This window comes from Necator americanus, chromosome V (genome assembly GCF_031761385.1).
Source record: "Necator americanus strain Aroian chromosome V, whole genome shotgun sequence".
NCBI classification, from domain to species: domain Eukaryota; kingdom Metazoa; phylum Nematoda; class Chromadorea; order Rhabditida; family Ancylostomatidae; genus Necator; species Necator americanus.
In genome coordinates, this window is record NC_087375.1 from 19,139,368 (window position 1) to 19,164,246 (window position 24,879).

The 24,879-nt window shown below is 41.8% G+C and overlaps 6 protein-coding genes across 8 annotated transcripts in view; 3 read left to right on the forward strand and 3 right to left on the reverse strand.

Annotated features, from left to right (window-relative positions):
- Positions 1-393, forward strand: RB195_014401 (uncharacterized protein; the record flags this gene model as incomplete). The annotated part of the gene is made up of 1 exon (XM_064204653.1): positions 1-393. The coding sequence occupies one exon, from the start codon at positions 1-3 to the stop codon at positions 391-393; it is 393 nt and encodes a 130-aa protein (XP_064060534.1).
- Positions 394-674: 281 nt separating this feature from the next.
- Positions 675-1,085, forward strand: RB195_014402 (uncharacterized protein; the record flags this gene model as incomplete). The annotated part of the gene is made up of 1 exon (XM_064204654.1): positions 675-1,085. The coding sequence occupies one exon, from the start codon at positions 675-677 to the stop codon at positions 1,083-1,085; it is 411 nt and encodes a 136-aa protein (XP_064060535.1).
- A 578-nt stretch (positions 1,086-1,663) lies between these two features.
- RB195_014403 (uncharacterized protein) lies at positions 1,664-2,203 on the reverse strand (the record flags this gene model as incomplete). Its single annotated transcript, XM_064204655.1, has 1 exon — positions 1,664-2,203. One exon carries the CDS (start codon positions 2,201-2,203, stop codon positions 1,664-1,666), a length of 540 nt encoding a protein of 179 aa, XP_064060536.1.
- A 33-nt stretch (positions 2,204-2,236) lies between these two features.
- Positions 2,237-2,836, reverse strand: RB195_014404 (uncharacterized protein; the record flags this gene model as incomplete). The annotated part of the gene is made up of 1 exon (XM_064204656.1): positions 2,237-2,836. The coding sequence occupies one exon, from the start codon at positions 2,834-2,836 to the stop codon at positions 2,237-2,239; it is 600 nt and encodes a 199-aa protein (XP_064060537.1).
- Positions 2,837-3,206: 370 nt separating this feature from the next.
- Positions 3,207-3,464, reverse strand: RB195_014405 (uncharacterized protein; the record flags this gene model as incomplete). The annotated part of the gene is made up of 1 exon (XM_064204657.1): positions 3,207-3,464. The coding sequence occupies one exon, from the start codon at positions 3,462-3,464 to the stop codon at positions 3,207-3,209; it is 258 nt and encodes an 85-aa protein (XP_064060538.1).
- A 922-nt stretch (positions 3,465-4,386) lies between these two features.
- RB195_014406 (uncharacterized protein) overlaps positions 4,387-24,879 on the forward strand; it is a gene marked incomplete at both ends in the record, with an annotated part of 33,440 nt that continues 12,947 nt past the window's right edge. The window contains 22 exons of one of the 3 annotated variants that reach the window (XM_064204660.1): positions 4,387-4,475; positions 5,236-5,341; positions 5,446-5,553; positions 5,788-5,911; positions 7,137-7,238; positions 7,873-7,903; positions 7,958-8,028; positions 8,081-8,180; positions 8,548-8,659; positions 8,877-9,020; positions 9,445-9,566; positions 9,623-9,763; positions 10,831-10,925; positions 12,241-12,284; positions 12,343-12,503; positions 12,850-12,922; positions 14,831-14,920; positions 14,988-15,139; positions 15,245-15,418; positions 15,486-15,539; positions 22,613-22,692; positions 22,755-22,771. In XM_064204660.1, the coding sequence (XP_064060539.1) occupies positions 4,387-4,475; positions 5,236-5,341; positions 5,446-5,553; positions 5,788-5,911; positions 7,137-7,238; positions 7,873-7,903; positions 7,958-8,028; positions 8,081-8,180; positions 8,548-8,659; positions 8,877-9,020; positions 9,445-9,566; positions 9,623-9,763; positions 10,831-10,925; positions 12,241-12,284; positions 12,343-12,503; positions 12,850-12,922; positions 14,831-14,920; positions 14,988-15,139; positions 15,245-15,418; positions 15,486-15,539; positions 22,613-22,692; positions 22,755-22,771 (2,190 nt within the window). Of the gene's footprint in view, positions 4,476-5,235; positions 5,342-5,445; positions 5,554-5,787; positions 5,912-7,136; positions 7,239-7,872; positions 8,029-8,080; positions 8,181-8,547; positions 8,660-8,876; positions 9,021-9,444; positions 9,567-9,622; positions 9,764-10,830; positions 10,926-11,044; positions 11,114-12,240; positions 12,285-12,342; positions 12,504-12,849; positions 12,923-14,830; positions 14,921-14,987; positions 15,140-15,244; positions 15,419-15,485; positions 15,622-19,922; positions 20,018-22,612; positions 22,693-22,754; positions 22,772-22,829; positions 22,925-24,879 lie in introns of those variants that run through there. The other 2 variants (XM_064204658.1, XM_064204659.1) reach the window with 2 other exon arrangements.

Here is a 24,879-nt window from a genome sequence, read left to right on the forward strand (position 1 = left end):
ATGGCAAATGCAGACCGCCAGCAAAGAAGACGCCAAAGTGAGAACGATGGCCAGCGGTCTGCAAGACTACTGGAGAACTCACAACGCCAGCAAAGGAGACGCCAAAGTGAGAACGATGAACAGCGGTTTGCAAGACTACTGGAGGACTCCAACGCCACCAGAGGCTACGACAAAATGAGAACGATGAGCAGCGATCTGCCAGACTGCTGTCAAATGCTCAACGTGAACAAAGGCGGCGCGAAAATGAGAGTTCTGAGCAACGTTCAGCAAGACGCCCTGCAAACGCTGAGCGCCAACGATTGCAACGACAGAATGAACCAGAAGAACAGCGCGCTGAACGCTTACGCAACGACTCCGAAAGACATATTCGCCGTAATGCCGCTCCTGAAATGACAGGTTTAGCACTGCGTTCTCGCATCACGGATGTGAACTACCTTGGAGCACTAGAAAATCGCTGTTCAAATTGTGGAGCTTTGACTTCGCCTTGAAGTGAAGCGACAGCATCCGTACATTTTTTGATTGTTGTGACCGAGGGCGATTCAACTTGAATCTGTTTGAGGAGTTTCCAGAGCAATTAAAACAGCTCTTTGTGCGAGATAGAGCGGCTCCCACAGAGATGACCCACCGTCAGCGCAACTTTCTTGAAAATATAAGAGCATTCAACCTGTCTCGCGATGGCTTCGATGGGGGCTCAAGTTGACACAATTTCTGGAATGGGGCCATATTGTTACCGAATTCACGGGCAAATCTATCACCGACTGGGTGCGCTTCATCCTCACCAAGGGGAGCAACGTCAATTCGGTCAAATATATATTCTAGACACTGCAATGGCTGCCCTACAGCGCCTTGGGAATATGCGGAATTCGGACTGCGACCCTAACCTCATGCTGTTTTTGAGTGAATGGTTTGCGCGTAACAATGTCTACGCTCAATCGTTTAAAATGATGAGCGAAGTGGAGCAAATGGAAATAGCGGCAGCCCAGCGAGAAAATCGGCAAACCATACCAATTCGCATGGTATTCGATGACAGCAGAGAGCGGGGTTTTGCAAGAGGAGAGTACGCTATTCCACTGCAAACGAAGTAGCAGTCGTATACGTGGGTGAAGAAAACGACGTTCCTGCAAGAAGGAGTCTTGCGGTCCATGTTCGACAGGCTGCAGGATCAAAGTTGATGAACATCAGTGACATAGATAAACGATGCGATCTTCTCACGTATCCACTGCTCCATTAAAAAAGAAAGAAGAAAATAACAAAACAACATGAAAACAGACTCTTATTATTTACAGAAAATATCACTCCACTAATTTTTGAATTTCAATTTAAAAGTATTTTTGGTTAGTTGATGAAAGTGGCAGCGACCCAAAGCGGTCGCGCGGCTCGTTGTATATATATATATATATATATATATATATATATATATATATATATATATATATGACTTACTTGACTTAATCGGCGGGCTGATGTTATCGCCTGATGCGATTACCCGCATCTTCGCCGAGGTGTGCCGTCCTTGAACAGAGTTCTGCCCAACCTTCTCGATCTTCTGCAAGAGCTTGCACAGAATCATTCTATTCGTCGCTATTCCATATTCTGCGAAACCTTATGTCTCGCCTGAACTGCCCTATTCACGCCGACTGCCCTCAGGTCCTCTTTCACCACTTCAGTCCAGAACTTCCGTTTTCGGCCAGGTGGCTTCTTCCAGCTCGAACCCGGCAAACTCCTCAGAACTCGTTGAACAAGGCGATCTGCCGGTCTCCTTAAAAAAACGAGGACGATTTACTTTAGCCACTTTCGATGGCGGCGCAAGATGTTGGTATCTTCCTCGTGTCATCCGCCGGTATACCGCATCAATTTCTGCGTAAAGATCTTCATTGTGGCATACCCTAAACCAAAAAGTAGCCAAGTAGCCGCGTCTGAGCAGCTTTCGTTCCGTGCAATCAAGCCTCTCCATAATCGTTGATGGTGCTGCCCAAGTCTCCGATCCGTACATCATGATGCGGCGAAATGCGGATAGGTAGACTCGCAGCTTGACTCCGTTAATGATGGGGGTCGACCACAGGCATTTCGTTAAGGAGTTAAATGCAGAAGCGGCCTTAGCGCATCTTTGCTGAACATTTCTCTCGCAGCTGCCGTTGTTCTTCAGCGTACACCCCAGGTAACAGAACTCATCGACGAGTTCTATCCGTTGTCTGTCCACCATGATTCTCGTCCGAGGTCTCGAAGAGATCCACATCTACTTGCATTCATCAGAGTGTAGGCGTAGTCCATAGGCTGGAGCCAGCTTCGATACAAGGTTGACAACATGTGAAATTTCGTACTGCTTTCCTGCGAATATAACAACATCGTCGGCGTGCTCGAGATCAGTCGAGGGGCACCCTGATGGTGCTAAGACAATGTCGGCAGAACACTGCCCACTGCTCTTCACATTTATGTGAACGACGGCAAACTTGAATAGAAAGGGTCCCGCCACGGCCTCTTGTCTTACTCCAGTTACCACTTCAAACGGTGTTGTACCTATGGCTGGTGTTCGAACTGCAGCAGTTGGTCGTTGATTCATGCCAAGCAAGCGAACGAACCTTCCTGGTACTCCGTCGGCGCGGAGCGCGTTGAGAAGACGGCCTTGGTGAGGAGAGTCGAACGCGGCTTCAAAGTCCAGAAACGCTAGTTGCATTGGCTTCGAATACCGCTCCCAGATTTCGAACGCTCTCCTGACGATGGACACCTGGTCGGTCGTAGATCGGCCAGGGCGAAAGCCATTTTGCTCGTCGCGCGTTGTTTCTTCGCGATGTTTAATGAGTCGGTCCAGGATAATGCGCTCCAATACCTTGTACATAACACGCAGCAAAGAGATTCCCTGACAATTCCTAGGGTCCGTGACGGATAACTTCTTGTGGAGGGGTATTATGATAGCGTGACTCCACGAGTCACGCTATCATAATATCCTTTCATCTATCCATATTGAACATATTGAACGGATGATCTTTGTCATCTCACGAATCCCAGACAGACCTGCCAAGTCGACCTTCGGCTGATATCGATCTCCCCGATACCTTTTCTGGAGCCGTACCATAAAGCTGAGAAGAACTAGGCGGTGGGAGGAATCAAATGCGAAGCTTAAGAAACGGCATTTTCCGCTTTCGCTGCTCTTGTGGCGTAATCTGGTCGTCTCTTGTCACGTAAGCTGATGACGTTGACGATTCCTCTCAAACGTGGACGCAATGATGAGATTCGTCTGCGTCAATGTCTATCGGACGATTTCCGTTGTCCGATGTCTGCTCCATGGGATACAACCATTTTCCAGGTACATCGAATTGCTGTTGAGGTCCCATCCTTACATACGCATCACTTCCGACAATTACCGCCTGCTGACTTTGTATCTTGGATATCAACATATTGAGTTCATCATAAAACGCGTTCTTCTGATCGTCTGCGATCTCCGTAGGTGCGTGAGCACTTACCATCCATAGTTTGAGTCCTCTGCGACCCCGCAATCGTACAAAGGCGCTTCCTGTTTGATCGTTGATTGACGTTGATTCAAACTCCACCGGGTTGTTCTAATCGTTCCTAGCAGCTACTGCGCAACCTCCTACTTTCCTCTCAACATCATCGCCGCAGTAGATGGTGTAATTGTCGATACTGATGAGAGGGCGATCCTGTTTCCTGCAATGCGGCAAACGGTGCATGCAGATATCTGGGCTTTTTGGAGTTCACTTGACAGCGACCGGCAGTTCAGTATAACGAGACGGCTGTTTGTCGCCAAAGATTCCATGTTTCCTTTTGCCATATAACGTTGCAGGTTATATAGCTCTATGTTCCCAATGCGTACACTCGAATGCCTGATTGCGTTTAGTTAAAGCAGGGCCACCACGAGCAGGTAGTAGTCAGACTTGTATACGCGGTCCCAAATCAAATATGTAGTATATATATATATCTACGTATTTGAAGTCTTCATAAGTCACACTCTTGTTAGGTCATATATTTCTACAATAGAAAGGGTGAAGAATCTCTACAATTCGTACGTGAGAAGATAATTTGAAGTGCCTCCACGACACAATAATTTTGTCCCTTATTCTAGGCTTCTTTTTATCTTCGGTGGTGGCCAGGCGCCACGAGGAGGGTTATTAAAGAGCTTTGAGCATACAACAAATCTGACGTGGTGAGGGAATCCAAGGGAAAATCTATAGAGGGGATTGTAGATTGCACGATCCAGGGTGGTTGCGGCCTATTCACTATTTGTCACACTTGAATAGGCTGGTGAGAAGACACCATTGACATTGTTGACCGCTCGCACTTGGATGCGGCGCGCGCACCAGGATGTGGCTTTGTAACTGAGACCGTCGTAAAAAACGGCGTCTTCCACGTCCCTTTTTTACCATGATTAGGATGATAGGAGCGGAATCATCTCATATCCTGAAACCCACAACCCCATCTCTAGCTTTTCCCGTGGATTCTCTCACAAAGTCAGATTCGCGGTATGCTGCCTTTAAGGTGCAATACACCAAAGAATTTTCTGAAAGACGGTTGCTACTGCCCTCATGTTAAAGGCATCACTCCACGAATCTGAGGTGGTACGGATTTCAAGTGGAGTATTCGTATACGGGATGGGAGACTACGGAGAGGGAGGTGACTTTGTCCATTTCTTCCTAATTGCCGTAAAAAGCGGCCCGGAAGATACGGCTTCAGGCGTACTGGCGCACTATTTTCTACAGGGAGTTCGACAGGAGCGCGCCAGCCTTGTGCGGCGCCGCATCTTCCGGGCCGTTTTTTACGGCAATTAGAAAGAAATGGACAGAATCACCCCCTCTCCATAGTCTCCCATCCCGTATACGAATACTCTACCTGAAATCTGCACCACCTCAAATTCGTGGGTTAATGCCTTCAACTGCGCTAGTAGTAAAAAAGTTTTTGGTCTATATTCTTTCACCTTCTCTCTGGAAAGAAATGCTGGGGACATGTTCAAGAAGTGTGTACTCCGGCAAAAATTGGTGTAAACTCTTTTTTTTTAGCGATGTATATAACAGTGTTTATTGCACATAAATTGCGTTGCAATGAAGCCTAATTGCTCGCTTCCATTGTCGTTGGTGAGCTGAAAGTGATTAAAGGACGTTCGCACTGATGTAGAGAAAAGTGACCCAGAAACGGTTTCATTTTGTACTATGACGATTGGATGATTATGTGTTGCAAAGGATTGATTTTAAGTTAGAGTTTGTCTCTTCGCCGCCTTTTTTTCAGAGACGCTGATGGTTTGCTACCCCCAATTTGGAACGGGTCTGTTTTCATCCCACCGGACTGTACTCTCAATAGTACATGCCAGTACGGTCTCATGAACTATTTCCAGGTTTGAAAAGGATTTTGAGGCCATAATGCGACAAAATATTTATCAGTCTTGAATTCATCCTTGGCGAATATGTGTTCAGTTCAGCGTGCACTTAAGACTTTCAGATCATGGAAATGGAATCACTTTGGGGTCCACTGATCACTGCTGGAATATTTGCGGCTACTCTCAGCTCAGCACTTGCCAGCCTTGTTAGCGCACCTAAAGTATTCCAGGTGCTTTTTAAAGATTTTATTTCGAATAAACCGGTGCATTTTCTGCTGCCCTCATTCGTGATTTTCTCGACCTTTTCTTTATCTGATGTGAATGTGAAAGAAACCGGTCACTTACAGCGAATGAAAAGAAACGTCGTAGTTTTTCTTTCTGAGAACTCTTTGCTAATTGAGAGACCTCTCATGACTATCTGGTTTTGTAACGGTAAAAATTTTATGAGATATTCAATTATTAAGGCTGTATGCAAGGATCGTCTTTTTCCCAAAATTGGATACTTCGCGAAAGGTTATGGGAAAAATGAAGAACCTAGACGAGCATATGCTCTCACGTTCATTATTGCGATGGCTATGATTGGAATAGGTTCGAATTTCTTACTCTCTTGCTGTTTTATCTATGTCACTTATACAGTCCAATCAAACAAATGACTTTCCTTTGCTGCGTTCTGATGTGGCGCTTCATTACTCGCCAAATCTAGCGTATGTACTTGCACGGGGAGCATTTCGAATGACAGCTTTTGATGGTAGAACCACCGAGCTGTGGCTTGTGAAATTTGCCATTTTGCCGCTTTGTGAACAAATTTTGTGACTGCATATCACGCCTGTGAATTTCAGCACTTTCCATCCGTGCCCCGCTGCTTACCTTTGTTTTCCTTCCCCGCATCACAAAATTCACCAGCAGAAGTGTTCCGTGGGGGAGTTCTAAAAAATGGAGAAATATCAATCAAGAAGCAGAAGTGAAGGAAGTTGTGTATATTTTAAAGAATGTTTTGATCAGGGGAAGGAAATATTGCAATTCCAAAATGTTTGAGACCCTTAAGATCCCAATTAGTGGATGATATCATATTCGTGCTACTTCCCTCTATCACACTATTCTGTCTATCTAAACGTTTACAACTGTACAAGAAATCGTCCGTCTGCGCGTTTGGCAAATGTACAGCTCAGCTGCAACAATATGTTTAAATGTTTATCCTCTTTAAAAGCCAGTGTTTTTTATATAACTCGTTCCTTTCTAGCGGCATGAACATGAAAATACAACTATCCCTAGAAATGAAATGAAATGAAAAAAGTAGAAATGTTATCCTTAGAAATTGAAGAACATTGAATGATGGTTTTTCACTGCGTTAACAAAAAATACATAGGAGAAACTTTGAAATACAAGGACATGAAATACGTCGGTGCTACGCAGATGACAAGAAGTTCAACGCTAATGTGCAGTCGATGATTTGAAACCGCTCTGGGGCACCTTAACACTTCATCCTTGTGTCAAAAAACCAGAGCCAGACTTGTATTGGAGAATAAAGCATTAACTTGACACATTCCCCCTCCCCCCACCCTCACAAGTCGTTGCCTCGCCCACATACGATCAGGAACCTCGAATTGGTTTGGCTTGAATTTGAACGTTTTGACGCATCTCAGATTGATTTACGTCAGACACTTTATCTTTCTTTTAAGATGTAATACGTTCTAGACCGCAGCCCGAATGCTTTGCTCTGAACAGTAGCTCTGAGCAGTGCTCCTTTCGTTTGCATGTGTATAAGTGTGGAAAGGAGGCTATTTGTAGGTATAATCCTTGATATCATTTTCAGGCGACCTTAACGCCATCGCACCGATCATATCCAACTTTTTTTTGGCTTCGTATGCACTCATCAATTACGCCTGCTTCGATGCATCGTTCGCTGATTCTCCAGGTTTTTCTTTAAAACTACTACACCTTCATGCTATGTTAAATCTTCACGTTTGATTCAGTGGAGTTTAAGTTACAATTTATAGACTAGTATATAACTTTTCCTTCTAATTTATGGTGTCAATCACTTTCCTAAGATTTTGCTGCAGTAATAAAATGGAAGTACAGGGATGAGTGTAGCGCAATCGGTAAGAGGTCTGCCTGTAACTGCACGACCGTTGGTTCGAAACCGCCTTAGTGTCATCCAAGCGTTTCATCTAGAGAACAATAAATTGATAGTTGTTTGGGAAGACAAAAACAATGACATGACATATTGGCTAGTTTCCGCAATTCGTTGTAAGGTTACATGGGCGTTCATGAATCTCAAATGATTGTGAATTACAGTCGAACGCTTAGGAGCATCTCCGAAGAGATTGATCAGTGCTGTGCACTTTACATTTATCTTTTAATAGAACTGAATTGTTAGTTACTTCTGGCGCTTTATGTCATGGAGGTTTTGCTGAATAGAAGATGATCATTACGAGATCGTATTTGATAACATTTCTGGAAAAAGCTTGGTCTTGTTGGTATAGTATAAGAAGAATATTTGATTTCTACATTCTATACCACTGCTTGTGCGCATGTATACATGTTCGCAGGCTTTCGTCCTGGATTCAAATATTACAACATGTGGGTTTCACTCGGTGGTGCATTACTATGTATCGTAGTGATGTTCATAATCAGTTGGGCGACTGCACTGATCACCTTTTTCTGCTTTGCTGCTCTGTTCCTATATATTCTGCATCGAAAACCTGGTAAGTGTCTTTTTTTGCGCAGCCGAATGTTTCCATTAATAAGTTTGTTAAGACGTAAATTGGGGCTCTTCCACTCAAGCACATAGCTACAAAAATGCTCTATCGGGGATGATAAAACTCTCCCACACCGAGGAGCACGTCAAAAATTACAGGTATTGTTGAATTCCGTTCGTAAAACTACCTATTCCCCGCGCCGTACGTGTTCAGCCGGATGAGCACGGTGCGCCTTCGATCGAGATAAGGCAAATGGAAGAGGTAGTGTGTGCGAATAAGCGAAGAGAAGTGTCCTACAGCAGACCAACTGCATTCATGTGATTGAACACATTTGCGCTCTTTGTATGTTTCCACTTGTATAGTCGTCGTTCCGCGTCGCATCGGGGTCACTGTCGGATGACTGCCCTAAGCTATTTGATCAATTCAAGGTGGAAAGTTTGCACGTGAAAACCGTGCTAATGGCAGTGATATAACACCCCTGCGTGATGGGCTTCGGAAGAATTAAATTTCTCCATGTACTTCCAGACCACAACTACTTGTACTATGCGGAAATGCTGCAGCAAGGCCTTCTTTGGTTGACTTTGCCAACAGCATCACGAAAGGGACGTCTCTGATGATTTGTGGATATGTTGTGCCTGTTTGTTAATTTTTCTTTTAAAAAAAACAAGGCAGTCAGAAGCTTCCTTGTTTTTTGGACAATAAAATGTTCGGGGTCTGACGGAAGATCGAGTTCATTTTTGTCTTCTATGGCTTTTCGTTATGTAAAGTATTTATGAAATTCTGACTGTTTTACCATAGTACAATACATTTTGTTGATGAGGTTTTCTTTACGACAACATTCGCTTTTCTTGTAGTACAATCCATCCGATCGCGTTTATTCTGTCATGAGGAAACTTGAGCGTCAGCTAAGCGAATGGCTGCGTAAAAGACGAGTGAAGGCTTTTTATGCAGCAGTGGCGAATGCTAGTCTTCGGGCTGGTGCTCAATCTTTACTACAGGTGGGCATTCTCAACAAAAACTGTAGTGTTCCCATCCTGTGCAGCAACATGTTTATGCACGAGTTCCTTTTCTACTGTACTGATTTGTGTCATTGCTGGCAGCAATGCATACGACTATCCGACGTTATATATAGCAGGGTCAGAACGACATGAAGCACGGTGCAGCTGCGTCCAATAACCGCTACGCTCCGCTGTACCGCTTCAAGCGTAGTCGCTTACGCAACTTCACCGTGCATCATGTCGTTTTGATGCTACTCTACACACATCGATGTTAAGTATATGGGGGGTGCAGCAGAAACAACTAGTTCATTTCAAAGAGGGATTTTAAAAAGATGGTACAAAGTATAACCAGAAACTTCATCTCCCAAACCTAGATGTAAATTTTTTCGCAGTTTACCAGGAGGCTCAACTAAGTCCGTTTTAGGTTTGCGGTCTTGGTAAACTACGCCCAAATATTATTCTCATTGGATTCAAAACGAATTGGAGTCGTCGTGGGCCTATACCTGAAACGATGGAAGACATGAATGAATACTTTGGAACCATTCAGTTAGTGCTATTACTCTTCAGTCTGCCTTGTGCACCTTTGTATGCTTTCTATTTAGAGATGCATTCGACAGCAACATGGCAGTTTGCGTGCTTCGAAACGGAGACATGGGTCTCGACTTCAGCGAAGCAATGAAGCTCTTAAACGTGGGCGAATCACGGCGACTACAAATAAACCTGGACGAGAACGATAAGGATGGGTACGCAGGTTCTAGCTATTTTATGTAAAAATCGCCACCATTAGGGTTTTAGTGTTTGTGTAAATATTCATTTGATGCACCTTAAAATTTGAGACGTATCACTAGTAATGCGCATCCAAATAAACATCATCACGCGAAAACCATGGAGAAATGAGATCTCATGTCTTTATCATTTCACGTTGTCTATCGCCAGGGATAGGTCGCACAAAGCCTGGTTACAAACTCGTAGTACTAAGGAAATTTCTGAACGGTATTTGAGAGCAAATGGAGTACATAACACATGACATATATCTTCATTAATAGTGTGCGAGTGAAAACCTTTGACATAGCAAACTTGTATACTTCTGTTTTGCTTCCATCCGTTGTTCAGCTTTATGTTCCGGATCTCTAAATTTCCTGCTTTATTTTTAATTGCTTACTTTCGCGTGGAGACCGAATAATAGTCGTGAAATGGCCTCTGTATTGTCCGTGCACTATCCAAAGTAATACCTTGACCAAGCTCTCATTTCTTCAGAAAATTGTGGTCACCGAAGATTCTGAATTGAAGTCGAACATCCCCGGCAGACTGATCAAACTTTTATCCTTTATCCTTACCTCTCTTTGATTGCCCAACATGCCGTTTTCTGCAGTATACGTAAGTCTGCCACAAAATTAAACCAAGGCAACGTTTGTTTCTCGAAAGAAATCCCACTGGAATCTGCGAGTTCCTTATATCACTGACTTAAATTATTGTTGTTTTCCGATTTTACTGTTCACTTTTGAAGAACCCCCCCTTGATCCTTTTTTTGCCTACTCATTGTACGCACTGGGAAGCAGCTGCGTTAGATGAAACTTACAGCGAAAAACTTCTTTGCCATTAGGTGTGACAGCTCTGATATGGCAATGTGTTGTTGATTCAGTAACTATAGATAGATTTATGCCTCAGGATTTTGTTAGGAAGTTGTTACTTTTTATTTTGTTCTGTTTTTCTTTGAAGTAGCGTTGAACTGAAACAATTTTGGACTTTTGGGAGATGTTTGTTGAAGTAGTTGATTCTACCGTCATTGCTCTTATTTTTTTTTCTTAAGCTTGGAGTCACCATGTCGTCCTCTTACCGAAACCAAATCAAATTCCAAGGCAAGCCAAAAGAATGAAAGTGAGGAAGAAAGAGCGGAAACAGGGTGTAAGTTTCGCCACGATTTGTTTCCTTCTTCTTGAATACTTGTGTACTCCGTATTATTATCATCATCTTCTGTCATCTGACCCTACCACTATTATCTTTGTAATGACACGTATATTTAGCTCTTCGGCACAAGGACAGTGCCCGTAGTATGGAACGTTTTGTGAAGCTTAACCATCATTACATTACTGGTAATTTAACTTGTTGTGTGGTGGCACATTATTTGGTTTCGACGTGCTCGATGTAATGCATTGTTGTGTATAAATTTTACTATAGAAAATTTGCGCGCTAAAATATTGAAAACCATTATAAAGAATAGTGGTCGACGAACAACTTCATGATTCAGCTTACGTCTACCATACCCCCGTCCAGCTTCTTCAGAAACTTCAAAAACTTCAACGTTGACGATCTATTTTTTTTTTGTCCTGGTCATCTTAAGACTATTATCAGGTTAACAAATATTTCCTCCACCTTTTTTTGATAGGCGACTTTTAACAGTAAAAAAAGCTGTGCATGGTAAGTAAAAGTATCACTGTAATCCTAGGATCTAGTACTTTGAAGTGAGCTTCTGTCTTATAGCGCCTTAAAGAAGTGAACAAAATTCAAGCGAAACTGGCAGAATTACTCGTTATAGTGATAGAGAAAGAAATGTCAGAGGTTTTAACTTTTCTCGACTTGTACTCCTGGCATTTTGTTTAAGACTTTGTTATTTTCTTTGAAAGGTGAATGCATTTCAAAAGACTAGATCCAAGCTTTATAATTGCATACTATGTACTTTCCTTGTGAAACCTTTGTTTTAATGTTAATTGATATTTTGATTTTTCCACTGATCTGTTTCTTGTTCCAAAAAAGTTATCTGCGGACTTATTTCACATTCTAGTAGATAGTCTTTTCCTAGTTCCAAGGTCCCCTTCTGTCAAAGTCGAGATTTGCACATAGCTTGTTGGTGGCAAAAGATCGGTTGCTGTAGCTGCTCCTTCACTCCACTCCAACACAGCTTTTTCCATTTTTAAGCATGATGCGCGCTATAGACCGTTCCTAATTTTGGTCGCCCACTAATGCAGTGTGCAGTGCTGGAGTAGTTTTTATAGTAGCAAACATTGCTTTCTGCTTGGACGTGTTCCTTAGTGTTTGCATTCTTCCGATTAACGATTTTTAGCTGCATTCTCCTGATACAATACTGAGCTTGATTATTAAGAAGATCACATATTTATTGTATCTTTTATGCCGTAATAAGATAACCTACATACGTGAATGTTTAGTTTCATTTCTTGAGGAAGAACTCGAAAGTTATTTGGTTAATTTTCATTCATTACAGCTTCAAATACTCTGACAGAGAATTATGGTTTTGTCGACATGGAGGTTCGGATTAGGTTTCATTCTTCTGCAATATTGCTCAAAAACGTGTCTTCTCTTTCAGGATGAAAACTGCTGTGATTGTAATGCAGATCACTCCGAGGAGTGTGAAAAATGCAGACCAGAGGCTAAAGATAGCGAAGACGTCGAGACGGGAAGTTCACAACCTCATTTAAGTGACGACCCCAAAGAGATAAAACATACTTTTTCGTTGCGAAGACGAAGGTGATCATTCCAGCCTTTTTAAAAAGCGTTTTTAGCTCATCTTAATTCGTCGTTTTTTTATGGGATTGCAACCGTTCGTCTTACCATTAAGTAATCATTGACAATTTTTGGGAAAATCAGTGTCCATATTCCTAAATATGTAGTTCGTGTTTCTGAAGGTTTCTGAACAAAGTCAAGAAATTGTCGCAGGAGTCTACTTCCGCGTACGTTTTCCGTCGTGCTAAGCATAACTGTCGTGGTTTTGTTGTTATGTGGCATGCGTATACCATCTACTTATGCTTTTTCAGAATTATGTTTCAAGACCAGCAAAAACAGTTTTGTCGTGCCCCATTTACACATTTTTCAGCACTCGTCGACCGACAACTGAGCAAAAAGCTCTGTTAGCATCGATATCACGCTTCCAAAGGAAGGTTAAGAAGGTAAATTATGGTATTTTGTCAAAGCCGACTGCAGAAAATATGTGTTCACGGTTCCCAGATACAATGTGTGTTCTGCTCTGTATGAAATGCTACTGTTGAAACAAACTTTGTCGTCAGATGATGCTATTCTAGTAGAAATGGTAACCTTGGAAAAAGATGTGTTCACTAGTTGATGTAAAAAAAGATGTATTCACTGTTTCTCAGCCTGTCAATATTGGTAACGAGAACATTGTACAGTTTATTTTAAAGTATTGGGAAACAAAAGAGAAAACAAATCCTTCACTTGAAGCCAACCACGGTATTAGGTTAATGTACGATTTTGTGTGATTTTCAAGGAAAAAAATCACGACAATCGCGATGTGTGGTCGATTTTGGAACGGAGAGGATGTGTGAAGAGGGGAATGAGATTGGTCTCTAATAACGTGTAGCGGTCATTCAAGCAGTTCTATGTGGCAGCGAATGTTCTCGAATTTCCGGAACGAATCTCTCATTTCACCTTCTACAGCAAATGCTACAAAATCTAAAATATCGGGTCAAAACGACATGAAGCACAGACAGTAGCATAAGCGGCTGCGCTCGGAAGCGGTGCGGTGGAAACACGGTTGGAATCGAGGTGGGACTATGGCGAATTGCAGAGATGGGTGGCGGTAGCGAGGATCCGTACACGATCCCAACCGCTACGCTCCACCGCTCCGCTTCGAGCGCAGCCGCTTGCGCAACTGTCCGTGCTTCATGTCGCGCTGATCCAACTACACACCAAATTTTTTTAAACCCCTCGCACACCAACATTTGTGTTAATACCGGAACTGGAAGTGCTTATGAAACAATAAAAAAAATCAAAAGAAATCGGAACACATGCTTGAAAAAAAATTAATTAAAGGCAGCATACCACGAATCTGAGGTGGTGCGGTGCCTGCGCCCTGCGATTCGTCGAAAAGCAATTCGAACTGCCCCGATAGGCAGTAAGGAACGCTACCCGTACAAGAGTGGCGCGCTGCAGTAGAAGGCGTCGTACAAAACAGCATTCAGGGACCGGCTGCTTGCAGTGATTCAGGTAGAGATGAGTGGGACCACCCCGGTCTGCATAATCTCCAACTCCGTGTACAGATACTCCACCTGAAATCCGTACCACCCCAGATTCGTGGTATTCTGCATTTAAGTCTAAAATTTTTTGGCACAATTTTGCAGCGACGTGAATTTCCTCAAAAAAGTAGCAAGTGAGATTTAGAAATGTGGATTTTCCAACTTAACTATGATACAAAGCTTAATCAAAGCTTCTTTTTAAAGTGCCTACTATTGGGATGAAATTCGTAGTAGCCCTATGTCTCTATTAATATTTCAAAAACGTAGTTTCTACTCAAATGGCGACGAATTTGTTGTGTCTCAACTGTCTTCCGTTGAATTTCAAATCTCGTAGGCAGTTGAAACTCGTGCTTCGCTTCTTTTTTTGGTTAACGGCAGTTATTCAGCATTGAGACTTTCAAATGGTTTTTGATGTGAATACGCTCATTCAGAAAAAAGTTTCTTGTTTCTTTTCCTTTGTTCTCAAAACTTTGAACATGAGATTCGTTTCGTGGCAGTTTGGTCATTGATGAGAAGAAGTAAGCGATATCTATCTGTAATTAAAAAAAGCAACTACGAACTACAAAATAAGTCCAGAATGTGGTGAAGTGCATATGTATGAGTGCATGTAAGCAGTAGCAACAGAATAAAATTTCTCAAAAATGGAAAGGTTTGGATCGGCGGGCTGAATATTTCGGCAAACTGTTTAAGTACGTCTGTATCAGCTCGTCAGCTCAATTACTGCGAATTTCTCTGCAACTTTTTACTTCACTATCATGGAACATGGAAGTACACAAATTTGTGATGTTTCAGACTTTTTGCATTGCCTCATAACTCAAAATTAAGGGTGTCATTGATGTTTGGTGGCTTTACGATGATGGTGGCCTCACTCTTCTGATACCTCATCTGCTAACTATTCCCAAAAGCTATCTCGAGGTGACATATTTCACGTTGTGTCTAGTCTACGCTGCGCTTGAAGGACTGGTTGGACAAAACATTTCAGGGGGCAAAATTGCGCGTTTTTACGATATCAACGAGCTCTCGTACTATGGAACAAGAGCAACGCAGTATGGCCGCACTTCTTTCAAAGTTCAGAATAAATTTTAGCGACGTCTCTGTTATTTCGGACATTGGCCGCAAGCCACAACCTGAGACGTGAGTTCGGAATACTCTTCTTGTAATTCGAAACATGCTAGATATTTGTCTCATTGCAACTAATTTGGTCGTTATTTTCACACAAGCACTTCATTCGCATTCCAGATTGATGAGTTGGGAGAAGCTAATTCTTCCGTTCATTGCTCCTGATGATTCCGAATGTCCTTTGGGTATGACAACACAGAGTGAATTGGACGCTCAAAAGCAAAAGACTAATCGACAGCTACGTGCTGCTGAGCTTCTTCGTGAACATTCCGCTGATGCAGATCTCATCGTTATGTGGGTTTTTTTTGCAGCTCTAGCAATTTAAAATTCGTAAATTCCTATGTTTGTGTTATGCTTTCAGGACCTTACCTGTACCTCGAAAAGGTATGGTTAGTGCGTCTCTGTATTTATCCTGGTTAGATATTATGACACGAAGCCTCCCACCTATTTTGTTGGTACGTGGAAATCAGACCTCTGTGTTGACCTTCTATTCCTAAGGAGACGGCTGGTACTCCAGGCTGGTAACACTCTCAGTTGTACAGTATGAATACTTATGCTTTAAGCGCGTAGGTAACTTATCTTTGCTAATAACAGTGTTCATTATTAAATTGTTAGTGAAATATTCGCCTATACTTTCTCTTTCCAGTTATTAAGTTGTTATGTTTGGAGCTTCACGACGTGCAGAACAATATGTTTCTATGTCGTAACCAGTGTTGTGAATCCAATGCTATTTACATATTAGTACCCTTAATGTGTGTAGCGCATTCGGATACTAGATTCAGGCGTAGAACTGCACTTACTGGTATGTACTCTCGTGCCTTTTTAGCTCTGGATTGTATGCGGAAATTTTGAAAACCCCTTTAAAAATATTGTTGGGTTAATTTTCTAAGTCTTGAATTGTAAAAATCAGATTCTATGTAGTAGTAAAGATATTCCTCATTGTTCAGTCTTTCTTTTGTGGAGTTTGTACTTTCCTCACAACCAGTACATACCGATCCGTTTTGATTTACTAGAGTGGTTCCCATGATGTATTCTGGAAAGAATTAAGGTTAACTCCAAGTTGTATTTGTACATGTGTTCTATTGAGGAAAAAAGTTAGCTGGTTCGCCTGCTGTTGCCTTAGTGCAGGGTTGAAGCCGTCCTCACTCAACATTTGACATTCGACAAACTAAGGAACTGCAGTTGTTGAGAAAAGGGAAATTCCAGCTAGGAAAAGCTTGAAACAAACGACGGATATCAGTGCTACAAAATACATTCCAGCCTGGATCCCCTTTGTGCCAGTGATGCGGATTAGGGCCGATTCACTGTAGAAGTTGAAGTGCAGAAAAGTAGCACTCCCTAAGAATGGAGCCCTTCATCTTGTGCTCACGAACTGCCGTCCTGTCTGCTCATCCAAAGCGACTGGCCTAATGCAAGCAGAACGTTACGACATAAATTGAACTGACGAATGCATGAGCCAGAGAAACTATTTTTGTAGTTCATTATCTTTGTTCTTTGGGAGTTTGAACATGTAGGTGCGGTAAAGAGGGGCGGATTCTCTTTAGCGATAGCAAGTGTCTCCAAAACATTGCTTGTCCAGTGGATATTTCGAGGGAGACGTGAACATATCTCAACGAAGCCACACTGCACTCGTTCATGGAGGCGCAGACAACCGTCTTAGATGCTCTTCTGGTCATAGAGATACAAAGATATACACATTTATAAGGAAACAGGTAAAGAAGAACGGTGTGAGTTGTCGAAATTACCGAATAAATTAAAGGACAATGCAGTTAGAAGTGCATGTCATGCATGTTGCGCGGTGTTCTAAGAGAGTGGGAGCGAGTTTTGTCTGGATATTGCCTTCAGAAAGTCTAGAAATCTACTTAATGAACTCTTCTTATTTCAAGAAGACAAAGATAAGAGGTCCCGCTTTCGTTCACCGAAGGATCTTATAAATTAATTCGCAAACGCACATGTAATTTGAATTCGTAGATGTTTTTTTTTTTGCTCTGAACCAGTTCACTATTCTAGAGGGATTATTCTATTTGCAACTGTGCTCTCATGGATGAAAAGATAAGTCTATATATTGGAACTAGAATCTAGAGTGCTATAATCTTCCACTCCATCCTTAGGGAGATGGCACATGCTGCGATACACTTGCAACAACCCTAGTACCAATTATCAGGGAAGGAAATGTGGAAGGAGAAGGATTTTACTGACGGAATTCAAAAACAAAATAAAGAACGAGACAACAGAGCACAGTGCAGGAATAGAAAATCCCGAGAACTGAAGAAATCGACATCAAAGCATGATTAGACTGCAGTCGGGTCAAAGCGACTTGAAGCATTTCGCAACTGAAGCAGCTGCACTAGAAATGGCGCGGCGCTCCATCCTTGCAGCCTGATTGGAGCTAGCGGGAGTCCTACCTCCATTGCTGCCTCTTACGCAATTAATGGCAAGCTGTTTGCATGACCTGATCTGACATCCGTGTTTTTATCAGTGTGATGATATTGACCGCATTACATAATTTGTTGTCACGATTTCTGTTTATGTGACGAGTTCTAGTAATAATTGGACTAATTTTTCTTTCAATCAGTTTTTAGGACGCTGTAATGCTTCATCAGTGCAAACATCTGATAAAGCAGCATTGTTTATAACAAGAACAGTTTTGATTCTCTACTAGAGATCTACGGAAGGTGCCTCGCGCATGAAATTTTTAAATTTTCACTCATCATTTAAGGGGAGTAAAAGCAGCATCATAAAAAGTCCGACAGTCCGGCATTATCGCTTTGAGACTGACATATGCGATGCCTCTGCGTTACAATGAAGTTATTGCAGTCCCACGTGGCTGTTCCGAAGCCACTTTTTAGCGTAGTAGTATTTTTTTTAGTAGTATGATCAGATTTGTCATGTTAATAGCTGCTAAAATAACGGCAATCATATCTCTTTTCTTCATCACTTCCCACAAGCTGTTCGCTACTCCAGAAAAATTGAAACCTTTACATGAGAGACATTCCGAATTCTTAACATATTCAAAAGTTCCAAAGCTCTCTTTCTGCGCTATTTCGAGAGTGCAAAGAGATGTTCAGAATTCCATTCCTTTTTCATATCTCTCACAAACATTCTGCCTTTTTTTTGGCTTCAGAGTCAAAACGCTTTAAAGCCACTTCACTTTAAAAGTGAATTAGCTTTAAAGCATTTCAGCCACTTCGGAGTGTTTTGCTGTTTATTTATGTTATGAGTATTTCGTGTAGGGTAGATGAACAAAATGCAACATGATGTAGTGAAAATAACCAGTATGGGATGTAATTGTCATGATATTTCAGTGGAACACTGCAAACTGACTGAAGCCTAACGAAACGCCTTTAAAGCACCTTAGCTCTCTTCTTCCTGTCAAATGCGACAATATCCTGGAACTGTACTTTGATAATTGCAACCCTAACTAACTGAGAATGGTAGGAAAGTGCATAAAAATTAAAAAAATTGATGAAACGATATTTCTGCAAGGATTTATCATCTTATTTGCAGCCAACGTTACCCGTAATCCTAGACAGCACGTTTTTGCTGAGCAGGGGCATGCGAAAAGCAACAAAAAATCCATTTGATAGGTGAACTGATCAATATTACTGTGTGGAAATAACCTGTGGTCCGTTTACTCCCTTGCACCGTGCTTACTCCCCGTTCCTCCTCAAAGTACGTGTATGTGTTGGTAAAGCTTAATCGAAATCGGTTTAAAGAGGTGGGAGCTGGATGTGATGTTCTAAAGTACTAACACATTTCGGACACAAATGTCAGCCTTTTTAGCACAAAGGAAGACAATACAACATCTCTTGTTGCTTTTGCTGACGTAGGAAATTATGTATGCTACCAGATTTGAAGCTCAGTGATTTTCAAACCGTACCGAACACAAAAGAAAAAAGTTTAAAATAGTTCTTCAGTGTTTGTTAGAATTACGTTTTTATTGGTTATTTCATCGTCTTGTTTTTTCCACATTGAGTAAAATCCGAAATTCGGATTCTACTCAATGTGAAAATTGCCAACGTATTCTAAAATGTGCTTTAGAAATCCGTTGCTTGTTCATTAATGAGTTTCCGAATATGATTTGTGATTCTTGGCTGCAACATTCATTCACTAATTCATTGTCATTTATTTGGATGGTCTTTTTAGGGAACCGCGCTTGTATAGCGCTTTTTGCTAAGTAGCAAAGCAGCTGTCTAAGGAGATTCCTTTCTGTATAGTCAAGCTTTTCCATCACCGTCGACGGCGCTGCCCAAGTCTTCGATCAGTACATCATGACAGCACGAACTGCGAATAGATAGATTTGCAGTTTGAGATAGTTGGCAATGGGGCACGAACACAGGCACTTGGTCATTGAGTTGAATGCCGAATTATCTATAGCGCACCTTTGCTGAATATCTCTCGTAGCTGCCAACGTTTTTCAGCATACAGCCCAAATAACGGAATCCATGAGTTCGATAAGCTGTCCATCCACCCTGATTGCCGTCGAGAGTCTCGAAGAGACCCATATCTGCTTGCATTTATCAGGGCGGAGCCGCAGTCCGTAGGCTGCAGCTAATTTCGATACAATGTTAACAACATACTCAGGGAGAGATGAGCGGAAGAAGGGAGAGATGAGTGAAATCAGGGAGAGATGAGCGGAACCACCCCGGTCACCATAATTTACGACCCCGTATACAGGTACTAGATACTCCACCCGAAATCCGTACCACCCCAGATGCGTGGTATGCAGCCTTTGACGTAAAAATAGCACGGTGAGAATTGGACGGGGAGCGGTCGTTAGGAACCTGCAGCCGAATAAATGCCTGCAGAAGAAACTGTCGGCAGGCCACAACAGGCATATCTTAGGCTAGCTGTGATCACTAAAGCATGCCCATCGATCACCACATCATTGAGGTCATGCACCGTGTTTGTATTGCAATAACGTGATAGAGTTGACTTCTAGGAAGGTTCAGAGAAGAAAAAGGCAAGAATGTAGCAACATAGAAAATGGGAAAAAAACGTAGAAAATGAAAATGCTAAAAATGAAGCGAAAACGTAGAAGATTTGTAGAAGAACAAAACAACATCAGAAAACATAAACGAAGCTGAAAACGTTCCAAAGTAGAAGTTAAAAAGTGCAAAACGAGAACCTGATCTTTGGAAGACGTAGATTTGTGTTTGAAAAATTGTATAGAAGATATGGATATATATTTGTATTTTTAGAGAGCATTAAATGCACGTAAGATACTGCAATAGTTTGTAAAAGCTTCGATTTGCTTGTTTTACACAAATAAACCATTATTTTTCACTCTTATTATTTTCTATTTCTGGGATTTCGTATGCGATGTATCTCTATACGTAAGCGGTCTATGCCCCGTACAAAAACAATAGAGATAGCGTGCTCCTGCGAGGCATGTTCCGCACCTCAATAGACGATGAGGGCCGTAGACGGACGATGTGATGGACGGGGATAAGGCAAACGCAACGCATTCCCGTTGCCAGTCGTTTCCCCTAAGGATAGGTTGTCGCGGAAGCTGTGGGTACCTAACGATACGCACGTGTCTTAGACACCCAGTGGACAAGTTATGATTAGCTGTAAAATTATATTTTTCCACAGTTTTTCAAAGCATAGATGCAGTAAACCTTCTGCGACCTTTTGGTATCGTCTGTATGCTAATACTAGTGCGGTAATGCCACCTGGCATTCTGAGAGAAGCAGACAAATGTGCTCTATGCAAAAGGAATAACAGGAAGAGAGCTTCAGTCTGTTATTGTTTTATTTTTGAGTCTTCAGTAATTCAATGTAGACTAGAGCAGTTGGTATTTTCCGTCAAAAGCTTCCGCAAAATCAATATAAATCGTATCAGCAAATTTTCTCCTACACATGAATGGTATCGGTGAGGTTAGTTGGCCCTTTTGATCCATACTTGTATTTCTTCCGAATGAAAATATAATGAGATTTCCTTTTTCTCAGATAGATAGGTCAAAGAATCTTAAAATATGTAAGAAGATGAGCCGTACAGATCAGTTAAAAGAAATAGGTTTTTAGAATGAAGTTCACCGCTGTGTTCATGCTCTTCCAAAGACAGCCTCTGTAGAAAACTCCAAAATAAATGCAACGCATCCAGACTTCAAGGTGATGAACGGATGTGAATTGTATAGGAATAGCAACGACTGTGGCAGCGCCAACGGTGCTGGCTCCTTTAGGAACAACGAAAGCACATATAGATACTTTCAAACAAAGACTGCGAACTACAGTTACTGAGTAACTCGGGTTTACTATGGCTGCTCAGTGGTTTGAAGTTGGATCGAAGAAAAGTTTTATTTGCTAGTTTTGGAAAATACGGAACTTCCCATTTATCTTCCAGGTCTTCATGTATTTGTTCAACCCATCTAGAAAGTACGCCACATTTCGTCAGGTGACGAAACGTGTAGTCAACCTCGTATTTGTTCTGCCGTGATTCAAACAGGATGAGATCTAGGTAGAGGGAAGAGGTAATATCAACCAGATGAAGACCTAGCCAAGGAAAACCTAAAAAGTCGCGATTACCCTACTGAAGACGTTCGCCGGCGACTTTATGTCCCGACGGGGAATGAAGCAAGTATATATTAACCCTCTAACATAGAATAGTTAAAGTATACTATTTTCTTCCTCTATGTAGTCACAGGGAATTTGCTAATATTTTGCCGCTGGGAACCCTTACTATCTACTATTTCAACACTTTATTCATTGTCCTTTACACAGAAGTCAAAAAAGAAACATGTACAGAGGAGTGGTGAGACGAGCTCATGCTACATAAACAAGTGGATGAAAAGAGTTTGAGAAAAGAGTTACAACTTTCAAGCATATAACGTTGTGATCGATAAAATGATGACATAGAACAATTTGGTTGTATGCGATGGCCGAATGCTGATCATATTCAACTTTACCGTGCGAAATGTAGATGTAAACCATGAAATAAGGAAGAGATCGGGCCGAAGATGCGCACCGCATTTGCTTGTCAGAGCCGAAATGTGTCTTACAACATGCCGATAAAACCCCTCCTCACTGCCTTCCAGTAATGCATCTCCTGAGGAGCTTTAGAAGGTGAAAGCGAATTTATGCGAAAAATGTCCGGCATTTAAGCGTTCACCTCTGCCAAAGTCCTCTGTACCGTTACCTGCAGAGAAAGCGCTCCTGAAAGCCAGACTCTTTGCATCAGTGGCTTCGTACTTCCCTGCTTCTTTTGCTGCACACTCCAATTCCAACCATCCTCCACATTTTTGCTAGAAAAGCGCGATAAGATAACATCTAACAACAGCTTAATTCTTCCGTCAGATGAACTACAATCACAGATTTATGTTTACAATGCGTGGGGGTCCCTTCACTTACGGATCTACAAAAGTACCGTACGTGCAAAATTCTCTGGAACAAACAGCTGTGCTCGCGTAATCCTCCGCAAAATTTCCCAACAGCGTAGGAATCTCCACGTTAACCGTCTCCTCGTACGATCATGTGATTACCTGTGCAGCTGTGCGCCATCATTCCATCCTATTGCTCTTTCAACGTCCATCGTCACTTTCGTGCTCTACATCGACGCTTTTGAGGACGGTAAGGGTCATAGCATTTGGAAAACTTTCCATTTTGTGGTAAGTCATTAGGAGCGTTTTCAGAATACCATGCTCCATGAGGGCAAACGTTCGGACCTAACCTTCAGCAGACATGGATCGATCAATTGCCCTTTCTAGGGCGCTTCATGCAGCTACGAATGCGTTCAGGACTCGCATACGCATACATGAATAAAGAGTCAGTAACGCGCATTGCTCCTCTTCCTTCCACAAAGGTTAGCCCATATCTATGATTCAAATTATTTTCTCAGACAATCATGCCTTCTGTATTGAAGGCGCTAGAGTGACTTCGTGTTATTTTTTTCAGTTTTTTTTTACGAGAGAAGTCTGTTATTACAACTTTTTATTAGCCCATTGCATTTGCAAGGACAACAACGTCCTTGCATATACAGTGTACTAATAGAAAGTTCATAGGATCTTTGCTGTTTGGAGGAGGCTCTTATGCTCAGTCAGGACTGCAGATGTTCCAAAAGAGAAAAAAAAAACTTGCGTGGAAGCTAAACACTAGTTTGTAATGAGAAGAACCATCAACCAGGTCAGCGATGCATCTAGATAGTTTCTTGAGCAAAACAAAATTTTTCCTGGCTGAGCGGTTATTACTCAAGCTTCGAGCATTGTTACTGGTGCAGTTAAAGCTTACTTTTTCGTTTCTTGATCCCTTCGAACGATGTAAATCATCTACCTCTTCTCTGTTTTTGTTATATTGGCATGAGCTGCTACTCATGTGAGACGGGACTTCCTAAGATGCTTTTGTAGTCCTCGAAGACGTGTATTGATTGGCTATGTTTAAAAGGGTGGAAGTAGTGGCATAGGGACATCCAGTGCTCTGACTTTCAAAACGATGTAGCTCTGTTCTTTTGGGTATAAAGTACACTACTCCTGGATTTTTAAAGTAAGATATGTAAGATGGTTTCCACCCAATACCAGTGTTCATTTCTTCCAAACAACTCTAAATTAGAGCCGTTCTGTTGGCAAGATCTTCTTTCTCAATGGATTGGTCATTTCCAGGAACAGGAAATTTCTAGGAAAATCCAGCAATGAACTAATGGTAATTGAATTTTCTAATGGAAAGGTAGTTGTAGATCTTTGTAATGAATGTGAGGAGTTTGATTTCCTACACGAGTGAATTGAGTTCACACAACATTTTGCTCGTCGCTTTCAGAAGAGTTGCATTTTAAATGCGATCCATCTTTAGATTAGCGGAAAGTAGCGATGTACGTCGCGGAAATTTGCTTTCAGCCAGGTAAGTGGAAATTAGTGAAAGCCAGCTGACGCTGTGTGTTCTTTAATGCTTCGAAGGCTACGTTCGGAGAAATTTTCAAGGTTTGGATTTCTACAGGAGCAGATAGCAACGTGAGAACACAGAGCTCACAAAACAAATATAGGAATTCAAATGTTCACAGCCATCAGTCTGCACCATATCTGTGAAGACACCTCTGATAAAATTACCTGCCTCCCTTACAAAGAGTATACACACCGTGTTAGGGCAATTGAATATTTTGCTAAGCTGTTAATTACTTGCTTAAAGGGATCGTTAGCGGAAGTTCGCTTTGTGACAACGCACAAAGCGTTTTGTCTTATGCTTTTTGCGGATATCTTGCAAACCTATGGTTCTCAGTGTTCCTGATGTCTCAAATTTATTGATTTATAGAGCATTTCTGCATTTTCACCTTGTGATCTACACAACGGTCCTTAGCTATTCGTGGAGAGACTTCAATCTCGTAAACAAAAACTTCTGCGAATGTTGCCTTCAAAGCTTTCGTACAGTGTGAATTAGACTAAACTACAGTTGGTAGTACGAAAACACTTCACTCTCGTCAAGTCTGCAAATTTTGCAAACGAAGCCACTAGAATCTAAGACATCTCTTCTACTTTTGCATCATAAACATTTGTCCTTAACCTGAGAAATCAGCTAGTAAAACTTGATCTGATGCAATACGTTTGTGTCTGGTTTTCGTCTTGATCGGTGAAAGGTACTGTCTCTGTTTGGTAGGATCTTCAACACTCTCTTAATAACGACTCTGAACATTTTTTTGAAAGAGTTGTTTACATATGCAGAACTCATTTTATGAAAAAGTACTGTACTGAAGTTATTAGATGGATGAAAAAATTGTGAAAATTCCTTGTTGCCGCTTTGGCTTGCAACCAGCGTATCACGAAACTGACGTAG